Source organism: Metarhizium brunneum, chromosome 1 (assembly GCF_013426205.1).
Source record: "Metarhizium brunneum chromosome 1, complete sequence".
Lineage (NCBI taxonomy): Eukaryota > Fungi > Ascomycota > Sordariomycetes > Hypocreales > Clavicipitaceae > Metarhizium > Metarhizium brunneum.
In genome coordinates, this window is record NC_089422.1 from 3,758,971 (window position 1) to 3,771,320 (window position 12,350).

A 12,350-nucleotide genomic window follows, 5' to 3' on the forward strand; every position below is an offset into this window, starting at 1 on the left:
AAGTACTACTTGAAAGTACTCTGGGTACTGTGAACGGCGAGTGCATGTGAGCAGCTGACGAACCTGTGAAGTTATCAACTCGCGTACGGAGTATATTGCGCAACATCAAGAGCAACCTCGATGCATGAATAAAATTTGCATTGCTCTCAAAAGAGGTGATGCGTCCTGCTTTATTGTACCAGGTCCTTCCCCCCAGTCTGGAGTAGGTGTGTTACAGATGTACATCAGCACAGTGCAAGGACATCACTGGCATGGACTGGTCCAGACCGGTTCGGCATATTGGCTCGCGAAGAGCTAAAATCACGCCGTGCATCTCGAGGCTGATGGAAGCAATTGATTCCTTCATGACGAAACTGCCAGTTGCTCACAGTCGTCCTCTGGTCCATATAGCCTCGTAGCCGCGAGCCCCGAGCCAAGTCCCCGATGCAGTGATGAAGTTGCACATGAGACTGTGCGATGTGCCATGGCCCATGCTTGCTTGCTGTCCATCCTTCACATCGCACACCCTGACACGGTCGAGCTGGTATCTACACATGGACGGCGGTCGCCTTTGGGCAAGCCACCTTGTTGTCCGCACAGCCGAATGATGCTTGACCACTCAAGGCGGGCACAGAGGCGGCTGGGTGGATAGGCCAGCCTTGACTTGGTTCTCCAAGGAATGGCAACAGGGACTAGGAAGAGCCTCTCGTTTTATGCGCAGGAAGGGGTGGGAAAATTATTGGTTTGCCTGTGACTCACATGTATCCTATCCGTCAGTAGACTGGGCATTTCTCTTATCCTCCTAAAAGACAGGGAGAGTAAAGAGCTCTCAGTCTCTTTCAATATCTTACCACCACCAATAAACGCATGCAACACCTTCCCAACTACTTCGGGAACGAAGGAATCACCACTATTGCACGATGGTCACTGGATCTCCACAAATGTCTTGTCGGGTGACAAGCCAAGCAGCCTTAGCTCCAAAACAAGGTGGCTCGTCGTGCTGTTCAATCCGTCTACTCCCTAAGTACTCTGTCAAATGCTGATAAGACTGGCACTACAAGCTCTCTGGTACATGGGCCCATGGAAATTCCAGATTGGTTTCCCGGGTTTAGTTTCAGTTTTGTATTTGACACACCACGAACTTCCATTTCTCTGGTGGGGGCGGGGGGCTTTGAGCGCGTAAAGTGGATTTCCACTATGACGTAAGTCTCGAGTGCTCGTTCACCCAGCCGCATTTCTCGTAAAATGGACGCATGGGCAGCACAAAGTGCCAAGTAGAAACATTCCCCGAACAGAAATAGAAGAAGCGCTGAGGTGGTGTGCATGTCTGGTGCGCTTGTGCGCTTGCTGCAATGGCCCTGACAGCCGGTATGTACGGTAGGGTGGCAAAGCGAGTGGCCATGGCATTGAATGTAGATTGCATAACTCCGTAGATTCCTCAAGTGCGTGTTGTTCATGTTGCACAGATCTGGCCGGGTCGGGTGCTCGCTTTCACAATGAATGCTAGCCAGGTCTCAGACAGCATCAATGAGTTGTGCCCTTGCTTAACTCCCCTGCTTTATGCACACACTGCCCATCTACGGAGTACATACTACCTAGGTAGGTACTAGTCATTCAAGTGGTCTGTCTGGTGCTTGCACATCCGCCCACATTCGGCCAGTCAGCCAACATGACCATCGCATGCCACACCATTTGACAAGTCCAGATGCCCACATCGCAGCCCGGCCTGTTGTGGTCGTCAGCCCGCAACCGCGGAGTAATCTGTTAGGCCTCAGCAGCCTGCTAGCTTTAGCTCCAAATCAATGTCGCTTGGGCCGACGCGTTCGGGGTCTCTTGGGTCCCATGCCCCGGCCCGCCGTGCCCTCCATGCCCACTCAAAGCGCCACCCGCGCATCATTTGGCCTTCGCCTCTTGCCTCTTCTCCATGACCTGATGTGATCTATCTCAACTTACCGCCTTTCACAGCTTTTCTTTGCTTCCCACCATTCAGCTCAGCGCCCGTCTTGCTCCTTGAGCCTTGCTACCCGACACCGAAACTTGTCAAGGCACTGTTGGCCTTGTTGCAACCCCTTGTCTCCTATATCCTTTCCGTGTCCCTATGGATCGTGACCCTCGACCAGTTTTTGCAAACACATATAAAATTTACGGCACCCATCGACTACGCAACGCACTCAACGCACCGTCTTGACCCGAACAGGTTTTCATTCGATAGTCGAAAACTCGTTGAAACGGCCTGTCTCAAGGGCCGCGATAGGCAAAAGAACTCCTCATTCGCAGCTCGAAGATTCCGCACTCCATCTCCAATTGAAAAGGGACACACCTACCAGTCTAGCTGCCCCATCGCTGAACTCTCCTCCCAGCCACTTCAACTGGGCCATTCGAGGTCCCAACAAGCCGTCCCCATGATGAACCACGCCAGAGTCAAGGCTCTCAAGGGCAACGGCAAGACCACCTCGAAAAAGGCCATCAAATCCGGTCGCGCTTCAGGCAACATTACACCCAGAAGCTCTCCCCTGCCCTCTCTCCTGACGTCACCAACACACTCCGCGACGCACAGCCGTGTGACCTCCGATGTCAGCGACAGTGAGGATGAGGGTGACTTCGAGTTCGACGACACCATGTCCAGTGTTCACTCGGGGGGGTCCGGAGCAGCCACTCCTGACGAAGGCGGCACAAGTACATTCGATGCCCAAGCCTTGATTGAAGGTTTACAGGACAAGAAGCACAATAATAACGAGGTCCGCGAACAGTTTCTCGAAACCTACCTCAGAACCCTGCGCAATAGATACAGTGCTGATACTCACCTGTGGCTGGATCCTGCCGCTCCCGAGCTTGTCGAGGTGTTCCTCAAGGACGCGGATCGCGCCCCGACCGCTCGCGAGAGACTGCTCAACCTGCAGGCCTTCTGCCTAACTGTGGGGACAACTGATGACCTGGAGATTTTTGAAGGCGCCGAACGAACCCTGAAGCAGATCCTTGTGGACGATGATGACGATCAGTGCAAGACATACGCGATTTATGCCCTCGGTATGAGTGTGCTCTATGCTGGTGGCCTGGAAGAATCCGCTCTAGAAGTCATGCAGTACCTCCTTGACATTGTCCACAGCGACGGAGAAAGCATCGAATCACACGACAATGCCGCTGTTGTATCCGCCGCTATAGTAGGTTGGTCATTCGTTGCCGGCCACGTCAGCGACTTCTCGGATTATGCCGACACTGCCATGGACGCCTTTGTCGACCAACTCGACAGCTCCGACACGGAAATCCAGTGCAATGCAGGACAAGCCATCGCACTTATTTTTGAGTCCTCCCGACACCACGAACAGGAAACCGGCGAGCCGTTCCAGCTCCCATACGACCCGCAGCGCTTGATTGGTCGCATTAGTGAACTTGCCAAGCTCAGCAGCAAGTCTGTATCGCGCAAGGCCCGTCGCGACTTGCGCGAGGGTCTCATTAGCGTTGTCACGTCTCTCGAACGAGGGGTCGGCCCTTACTACTCTACTGCGCTCTATCTCCCAGAGAAGGACTCCTACGTCCCGCCATCACAGCGGACCGAAGATGGCCAAGCAGAGTATGGCTACAGATGCCGTCTCCGACTTGGAAACCACAGCACACGAATTGACACTTGGTCGCTCTTGTCGCGAGTCAACATGATGAAAATTCTTTTCAGGGGTGGTTTGCAACATCACGTTTTCACCAATCCCGTTGTCATGGAGTGTCTAGAAGATGCGCACTGGGGAGAGGAACAAGCTGCTGCTGCTGACTACGGCGGCGGCGGCAAGCCCTCCAAGGGACGCAAACGATGAGCCGACGACCAAGAATACGCAAGGATGACGAAAGTATAGTGAAATGCTTTTTTCTTATTTCAAAATGAGTTCATGAACGATGTTCATTGGGATACCACTACAACAGTTTTATAATTGGGTTGGCGTTTTGAGGCGGGTGTTGGTAAGCAAAAGCTGTGGACGGCGACCCCCCCCTCCCGAGTACAAGTAGGGAGGTAATAGTTTGGGTATAGTACACGATAGAGTAGAATCAATATCATTGCATTGCAACTCTCGACCCAGCTATCGACCAGGGGAAATGCCCAACGGGTTATCAAAAAAATCAGCATGGTCATACTTGGCCTTGATCAGCTTCAACCTATCCGCATTATGCCCATAGTACGACGGCAGTGGATCTGTCGAGATACTGGCATCCATATATCCGGCATACGACGCAGGACTATCACCGTCAGTCGTCAAAGAAACCGAGTTCAAAGTACCCTGAAAAATATTGGCGGGAAGCACTCACCCGGTCAGAGGTCTGAGATAGCCCTCCAAGTCCTCCTTCCACTCCGCCAACCTCTTATGCTTCTCCGCGTCCTCGGATCCCGTCAATATGAACTCCAGATGAGCATACGCTTCCCCTCTCCATGCAAACGCCGCCTCGTCCTCCCCCTTTCGACTAATGTTCCACGCATGCCACTCTCCCCAGCCGGCCGCCTCATCTGGCAACTCCGTCAGCCTGTCCACCAGACTCTGGACCACCTCCCTGCCCAGCTTCTTGCTCTTCTGCATGAAGAAGCTCTTACTCATTCTTCTGAACCTGGGCCAGGGCTGGGCCTGCGGGGAGTTTGGATCCTGACGAGTCTCGTTCCATGTGAATTGCGGATACTTGTCGACCTGGGTGAATGGCTGCTGGAGGACGTTCATCGCCGGTGGCGCGTATTTGGACACCTCTGTGTCGGGGATACACTCGCTCACAATGAACCCAAACATGCGGGCGTTGATGGAATTACACCCCCCTGAGATGTGGACTTCCGGTTTCCCAATTGCCAGCAGCCCGGATGAGTTCATGAGAGCCTTTGCGTGATCGAGCGTGCACCCGAGACACCAGCCCTGTATTTCAGTGCGGTTCTTGTACACATGGACAGAGGACGTGAATGCCGGGTCGGTCCTAGGGGCCCAGTCAAAGAAGCGAGTTGCCAGATCGACACGGGAGTCCGGCTCGTGCCATTTGATCTGGACCATGGACGAACGAGGGAACTGCGAGACCTTGAGGGTCCATTCGACGACGATGCCGTACGAGCCTCCGCCTCCGCCGCGGACGGCCCAGAACAGGTCGCTGTTTTCTGCGGGCGAGGCATTGACGAGACTGCCGTTGGCAAGGACCACCTCTGCAGCCACGACGTGGTCCACGCCCAAGCCCAAGGTGCGCATCTGCATGTTGAAGCCGCCGGCGCCTAGGAACCCGGACAGCCCGACGGTAGGACAAATGCCGCCCGGCCAGTCGCGCCCATGGAGGTTGAGAGCAGTGTACAAGGCCCCAAGACGGATTCCGGCGCCGACCCTTGCGGTTGTCTTGTCGGCCGAGACGTCGACGAAGTCGATGTGCGTGATATCAATGACGAGGGCGCCGCCGAGGGCAGAATATGCCATGAAGCTGTCGCCGTTGGCAAACGCTGGAGATTTTTTCCAGAATAGGAACCATCACTTACTGGTGACCTCCCGCCCTTGGAACAGCTTTCACACGCGACCGCCGCGCACACCGAATAAGAGGCGCAACCTGTGAGGCGTGGCTCGCGTACGCAATCAGCGCAGGCATCTGGTCAAACCTACAACAATCAGCCTGGACGCCATACCTAGACTCAGCATCGCCACAATAACTCACTGGATCGACTCTCCCATCCGAGCATCCGTATACGTCGATTGCTCTGGTCCGACGACGCGCTTGTCCGCTCCCTCGCCCAGCACCTCGGCGACGCATGTTCGCAGGTCCCGGCCCTGCCACTGGCTTCCAGCAGCCAAACTTGCACACAGAGCAAGACACACCAGCATTGCCCTCATGGTGCAAATGTCGAATGGGAATACTATCTTGAGGTCGTTGTATTGCTCAATGCGTGGGCGCTTGCCAACTGATTGTTCACGATTGTAAAAAATCAAGATACCTGCACGAGTCAATGTTTCCCAAAAAACTATGATTCACAAACGCAAGCGGCACAACTTGGAATATGACATCTTGCCATTTTAACATCTTTAAGAGAAAGATATTTTGGATCGCCGATATCTTGGAAAACAGGGAAACGGTATTCATGTGCCGATCCCGCATACGGTCGGAGCCCACATTGGCAAAATGCGCCCGACATCCGGCGGAGGGCGGCAACGCCCATATATTGCATACAGCCATTTGAGTATCACAGAGTCGCACAATGCAAAAGTCCTTCCTCACAATCCATCATCAGAGCACCGAATTGGAAACATAAGGAGATTCTCTTGACACCGGTGTTGTTCTAGAATGCATCGCAGCTGAAGCATCCCGAATGCTTATACTCCGTACTGGTGTCCAATATCGAAGTCTCTTTGCCGGTTAGTTACAAAATAGTAAATCAACATGATTCTTTCAGAAACTAAAACGGGCAGAAAATGAAATCAGCTTTGCAGACATGTTTGACTTGTTCTAAAGTCAGTGATTAATAGATGCAAAACGAAGGGCGGTAATGCCTGGCCATTTATGAAAAATGCATGCTAGTATTAATACCAATGGTAAAGAATATGTCGCAGAACCTTGCCTAGGAGACGAATCCAGCTACGGAACTCGACAATCTAAAACTTCGCCCACCAACGAGATTCCCATCGCAGCCTCACGCACTAAATGGCGGCAGCACCTATGAGAGATACAAGTGCAGCAAATCCTTGAACCACTCTCTAACCAGCTAAGTTTAGAAGGGCAACACTTAAAGGGGCGCCACCAAGGGCGCCGACTGCGCAGCAGGCCATCATTACACCAATCCGAAGACCGATATGTCCCATGTCCGGGGTCGTTTGTGCCACACAAGCAGAGCCCATTGGTACAAGACCACCTGAGAAGATACCAAATAAAACAGCGAATGCAGTCAGTTCTGCCGCAGTATGCACCTGTATCCACCACAGTGTCATCACCCCAACGATGATACTCTCCCAAAACAGGACATTGAAGCTAGGTTGAATCAGCTATGTTTGGCACGAGGACTCCACGCCCATGCTGCACTCACCAGCCAAAGAAGTCGGCAAGCAGGCCTGAACCAATTCTTCCAATAATGGAGCCCAAGTATGTGTATGCAACCAGGTTATACGCCACGTTTTCTGAGACCTCTTTTTCCCTGGCGTAGACTACGAGGAAGTTGAACGGAATTAGAACACCGGTATTCAGAATGACCAAAGACCAGGTCAGTGCGAGAAACCGCCACTCGAGAACGGCTGCTCGAATACTCCGTTGAGATGGTCGAACTTCATCGCCAGACTCATCATGACCGGCAGCTCCTTTTCTTTCTCGAATGAGCAAGCAACCAAGAAAGAGCAGAGGAGCCGCGAGGCCTCCAATCACCAGAAAGATAGCACCATGTGGTAGCATGTTATTCAGTTTAGGTATATATGTCGACCAAAGAGCCCCCCCAACAGCGGACCCCGATGCGGCTAAACCCAAAGCCAAAGGCCTCTTTTCGTTGAACCACTCCGTGATGGCACCGGTGGCCGGGTAATATCTATCCATGCAACATTTCGAATTAGCGACCGGTTTCTGTGCGGGCTCGCAAGGAGTCAAACAGACAAACGGGCAGACACTTACAGCAACGCAGTTCCCGTGCCAAAAAAGATGCCTTGAGTGACGAAGAAGTGCGGGAACTTGGTAGAGAACCCAGAACCTAGCAAGGACGTAGAAACGAGCACCGCACCCGTGATCATTGGCCAACGCGCTCCCTACTTGTCAAACATTGGCCCAGATATAAGGCCGCCGCAGAAGGCAATGCACATCTAAACAAATGTGAGCACATTGGAGTCGGATGTTCTCCATCAAATGGAAACAGGAAATACCTGGATGCTTCCAATCTATGAAACCTGTTCAGCCGTAGCATGTCTCCACGGATAGGATCCGAACACACCGTCAGTGTAGATGTCTTGAAAACTCCCAAAAGCGTTTAAAAGCCCTGCGACGTCAGGCACACCCTCTACATCTGAAACCGCAGGAAATTAAGACTCACCGAATACAAAAAAGTAGACGATGAAGCCACCCACAACGACAAGCCAGGCCCTCAAACCGCCATCAGGGACAACGATGTGGGATTTTCCGCTATATGTTATGCTCTCGCTGCCATCGACACTGGACGTTGAATCTGGGACGTCGGGCATCCATCTCCGGTCGCTTTGGGACCATTTCATCCGCGGCCAGCATGAATATGCGACATCAATCGTTATAACTGTTGGTAGCTTAGGTTCAGAGTCATCAGTGGCTCCATCAGAAGCTGACAGCGCAGCGCTTGGGTGGTAGAAGAAATTGCCACGATCCGATGTGTAGTATCCCGATTTGAGTCGCTCGTAGGCTATACGTGGGGGTGAATATGTTGATTCGTGCCAGGCGAGGGATACACGAGGCGGTCGTCTGACGTCCAGTTTCAGGGCATGGAAGGAAAACATACCAGGCTGACAAGTGCACGGGGGTGCACACAGAAGCAGCTTGCGATGATGGGAAGCAAAATAAAATGCTATTAAAAAAATACAGATTTTTGATATTTTATTGTAGAAAAGGAACCTTTCCCTCCATTTTTGCGACTCTCGGAGAAATCTATGCAAAGGGAAGTACAGAGAAACAAGCGGCGACGGAGGCAACGGCGTATAAGCGAAGATTGAAGCCGTCCTCAGCCAAAGAAGGCGCGAAGCAGTCGAGTGATGGGCCCCCCTTTGGTCTTGCCTTGTAAAATTGAAACATGAGCCCACCGGAAATGTGTAAAGCCAATTGACACTGAAGGCATGTATGTATTGAAAACATTACATAGTTATATCGAGTTATGTTCTACAATCGAGGTGCTGCACATGCGATATTCCTGCCGCGGGTCATGAAGCCCGATTTCAAAACACACGAGCGAAGATGAGGCCAGGGTAAACTACAGCTCGGGTCGGTCTTTTAATTTTAAATTTCATTTCATAATCGTCAGCGAAACTTTCCTTCTCGCAGATCTCTCAATAACTAAGCGGGAGCTGATGTGGCACGCAAGCTACTCTACATCGAGAGACAACCGGAGGTATTGAGCATGCCTAATTATGGCAAATGGTGATGATAATGTTGATTGTCTCAATTAAAAGGTCCGATTGGTCTCATTTTGAGGTTACATATGTGCAAATCATCGGCTTTCATTTCTGACTTGGTTGAAGCTCAAACGCCTTGATGCAAAGTCGTCATCCCACACGTCGCCGTCCGCGCCACCACGGAAAGTCGGTGGTAACACTTGGGCTCATATAGACACACCCAAGGAACGTGAAACGCTTGAGTGGACGATTTGGCAACTCAAATTACCATATGTTACTCGATTTAGGGCTGCTGTACTCGACCAGACCATGACATCAAGTGACGGTGCAAGCCGCGGAGCGGAAGTGGGCGGAATAGGCCTCGTGAAGTCGGAGGTCTGTGGTGTCTTGTGAGCACAGCATAATGAATCAAAGTTTTATACTTAAAGCGGTTCTTCTAACATGTCCTTCATTTTTTTTAAAAAAAAAGACAGAGCCCAGGGGGAATTTGAGAACGAAACGCTTGTCTCGTACGACAGCCATCGCAACCTACGAAGGCTGTTACATACCACGGCCATGGCACTCTTCACCACAATCGTCATCTTGCTTGCTGCTACTGCTGCAGCAGTTTTGACCTTACTTAGACGACGTTCGCCTATTTCATTGCCTGGGTATAAGGGCGAGGGATCCCTTGCATTTTTACATGACGCCAAAGCCTTTGCAACGAAGCCCATTGCACTCATACAGAAAGCCACGAGACAGTGTGGTGATGTATTCAGTATCCAGGTTCTTTCAGTGTACAATGTCTGGCTCCGTGGCAACCAACTTAACAGGGTGTATCTCGAGACGCGAGAAGATGTCTGGTCGTTTGTTGGCGGCATGGTGAGAAGTGCAGCGGCGTCAATTCTGACCAGAACACTGACTACCATCAGGGGTTGTTCCTAAATAAAATAATCGACAGCGGCTACTGGGATCATTACCGAGTCCTTTTATCCTCACTTAGTCGCTACGTAAGCTCCGGTCCGGCACAAAGATATGCTGCAACAGTGTCTGTGGAAGAGACGCAGAAAGCTGCCGCCGAGTGGTCATTGTGGGATGGCTTCGAGCTATTCGACTCGGTTTCTTATCTTGTGCACAAGATCATCGTTAGGTCGCTTATGGGAGAAGACTTTTACGAGCACAATGCTGCCGAACTGTTCAATCTCCTGCATTCCATGGAAGCTGATATTGGCAGTTTGCTGTCTTTCATCTTGCCCGACTGGGTTCCTCACCCACCTGCGCGACGCTTACTGAAGGCGCGAAACCGCTTCAAGGAAATCTTCATGGAGCGACTCCGAGAGAGAGACAGGCAAGAGAGAAGTGACGTTCGGCCTCTACAGGATTACGTTGCGTTCACCATGGAAGACGGCGCGACAGTGCCATTGAAGTATCTTATGCCCAGCCATCACACCATGCTCATGTTTGCTGCTCATACAAGCACTGCTGCTAGCATTTCATGGAATATAATTGCCGTAAGCAGGAAGGACAAGTCACATAATCACCAAGCCATTTGACTAATATAACTCAGCTTCTGCGCCACCCCAACGTCATGAAACAGGTGACAAGCGAGTTGCGCTCGATGCCCGAGGGACAAGAGTCGCTTCTCTTCCAAGCGTGCATCAAAGAAACGTCAAGATACTACTGCGGAATGAAGCTCCTACGGTTAGCTCGCGAGAATGTATGCATTCCTGGGTCCAACGTGAACATCCCCAAGGGAGCAGTAGTGTCTATAAGTCCATATCTCACCCACCTTGACCCAGAGAACTACTCTGAGCCGGAAGTTTGGAACCCTCAGCGATGGATCAACAACAAGCGAGAAATTGTGCAAATAGACAATAAAACGGATGGTGTGAAATATCTTCCATTCGGCGGCGGCAGCCACAAGTGTGTAGGAGAGAAAATGGCCATGATAATGGTGGTAAGGACGGTGGCGACACTCCTACGAGAATATGACTTTGCTTGGGAAACAGAGGACATCCCGGACAAGACTGACTTTTCAAATCTCAACTTTGACAAGGTTGGAACGCCCTGGCTTCGAGGTGGCGTACGGGTTCGGATGAGGAAAGCTACTAGATGACATGACGGTATGAGCGCCTGGTGATCTGTGATCCTGTTTTGTTACTTAACATATTAGGCGACATGGTTCACAAAGTCTGTTTTTGTAGGCCAATTAGTGCCGCACCATAGAATGAGCTGAATGAATATTTTCCCCCCTCCGCAACTTACATGCATCTCGGTCTTGCAAACGACAGAGAATCTAGCTTGCCAAGGTTCCCGCGGATCAAGTGCCATACTATTCGGTACTGTCATACATCATACTAGCACACACGAGATGTCAGATGAAGTTATACTCTGCCTTGACCTTGTGTTCTCTATGTATCTTACGGCCCCTTTCCAGCGAGTGGACAGCGTACATAACGCTACCATTTACAGAAACTCACAATACCTTGCTTAATGCAGAGCACAACCCCCCATGACAAGTATCGAAGGTTTCTAGAAAATTACAATGTATGCACTGCTGACAACGTCACTCGCCTTCCTTCACCATCTCACGCCCCCAGCGCGAACCGCAATGTCGGAAGCACGACCTTCGTCACAACGTAGCTTGTTTCCGCACATAACACATAGCCTATATCTGAGACCGAGAACTATGACGCAAAGCCAAATCCAATGGGATCGGACTGTCGGTGTGCCGCGGCCGCAGATTTGTGCCACGGCATCTCTCCGACTCATGTCGGGGGCCAAAAGACGCTGATCCGGGCTACTGGGAAGGGAAAGGGAAGGGGTGTCGCACCTAGAAGGCGTATTTGCCAACTACTTTGATGGGGAACCTGTGAGTTCCTAGCAAGACTTGGGTATTTAAAAAGAATAGCATTACGTGATTATGTGTGGCCGAGTTACGTCCAGTCTGCTCGACTGCAAACTGAGTCGCGGGTGGGCAGATCCAAGTCGCCACATCACTTTGCATCTTCGTCAATCCACGGAGAGGATAGACAGTCGTCACACAGGAGGCCTTAGACCCACCTCTACGAGGCGTGTACATCATTTCTTTTCTGTTGTTCTCTAAGTGGCTGCTTGCCTGCGGACGTCGACCGTGGATCCCCGATGCGGTGGTTGTCGAGGACTAGGAGGCACATCTGCGAGCTGGCAAACACATGAAACGGTGTGGTGTGCCCGGGGACATGGTGCTGCAGGTGGTTGCGTCATCTTGGGCTGAAGGAAGTCATGGGAAGCGTAGAGGCAGCAACTTAATTTGAACTACACTTTACTTGTGCCAAAGATGAAGCTAAGCTATCGGATGGAGAAGGCTGAATA

At 51.5% G+C, this 12,350-nt stretch overlaps 4 protein-coding genes across 4 annotated transcripts; 2 read left to right on the plus strand and 2 right to left on the minus strand.

Annotated features, from left to right (window-relative positions):
* Nucleotides 1–2,384: 2,384 nt before the first annotated feature.
* On the plus strand, nucleotides 2,385–3,785 carry G6M90_00g011410 (uncharacterized protein; the record flags this gene model as incomplete). The annotated part of the gene is made up of 1 exon (XM_014693895.1): nucleotides 2,385–3,785. The coding sequence occupies one exon, from the start codon at nucleotides 2,385–2,387 to the stop codon at nucleotides 3,783–3,785; it is 1,401 nt and encodes a 466-aa protein (XP_014549381.1).
* A 261-nt stretch (nucleotides 3,786–4,046) lies between these two features.
* Nucleotides 4,047–5,807, minus strand: G6M90_00g011420 (uncharacterized protein; the record flags this gene model as incomplete). Its single annotated transcript, XM_014693894.1, has 4 exons — nucleotides 4,047–4,203; nucleotides 4,273–5,403; nucleotides 5,459–5,575; nucleotides 5,632–5,807. The coding sequence occupies 4 exons, from the start codon at nucleotides 5,805–5,807 to the stop codon at nucleotides 4,047–4,049; spliced, it is 1,581 nt and encodes a 526-aa protein (XP_014549380.1).
* An 858-nt stretch (nucleotides 5,808–6,665) lies between these two features.
* Nucleotides 6,666–7,679, minus strand: apdF_2 (Aspyridones efflux protein; the record flags this gene model as incomplete). The annotated part of the gene is made up of 3 exons (XM_014693893.1): nucleotides 6,666–6,936; nucleotides 6,992–7,480; nucleotides 7,564–7,679. 3 exons carry the CDS (start codon nucleotides 7,677–7,679, stop codon nucleotides 6,666–6,668), a joined length of 876 nt encoding a protein of 291 aa, XP_014549379.1.
* Nucleotides 7,680–9,572: 1,893 nt separating this feature from the next.
* cyp51 (Lanosterol 14-alpha demethylase) lies at nucleotides 9,573–11,112 on the plus strand (the record flags this gene model as incomplete). The annotated part of the gene is made up of 3 exons (XM_014693892.1): nucleotides 9,573–9,878; nucleotides 9,929–10,507; nucleotides 10,564–11,112. The coding sequence occupies 3 exons, from the start codon at nucleotides 9,573–9,575 to the stop codon at nucleotides 11,110–11,112; spliced, it is 1,434 nt and encodes a 477-aa protein (XP_014549378.1).
* Between the last annotated feature and the right edge of the window lie 1,238 nt (nucleotides 11,113–12,350).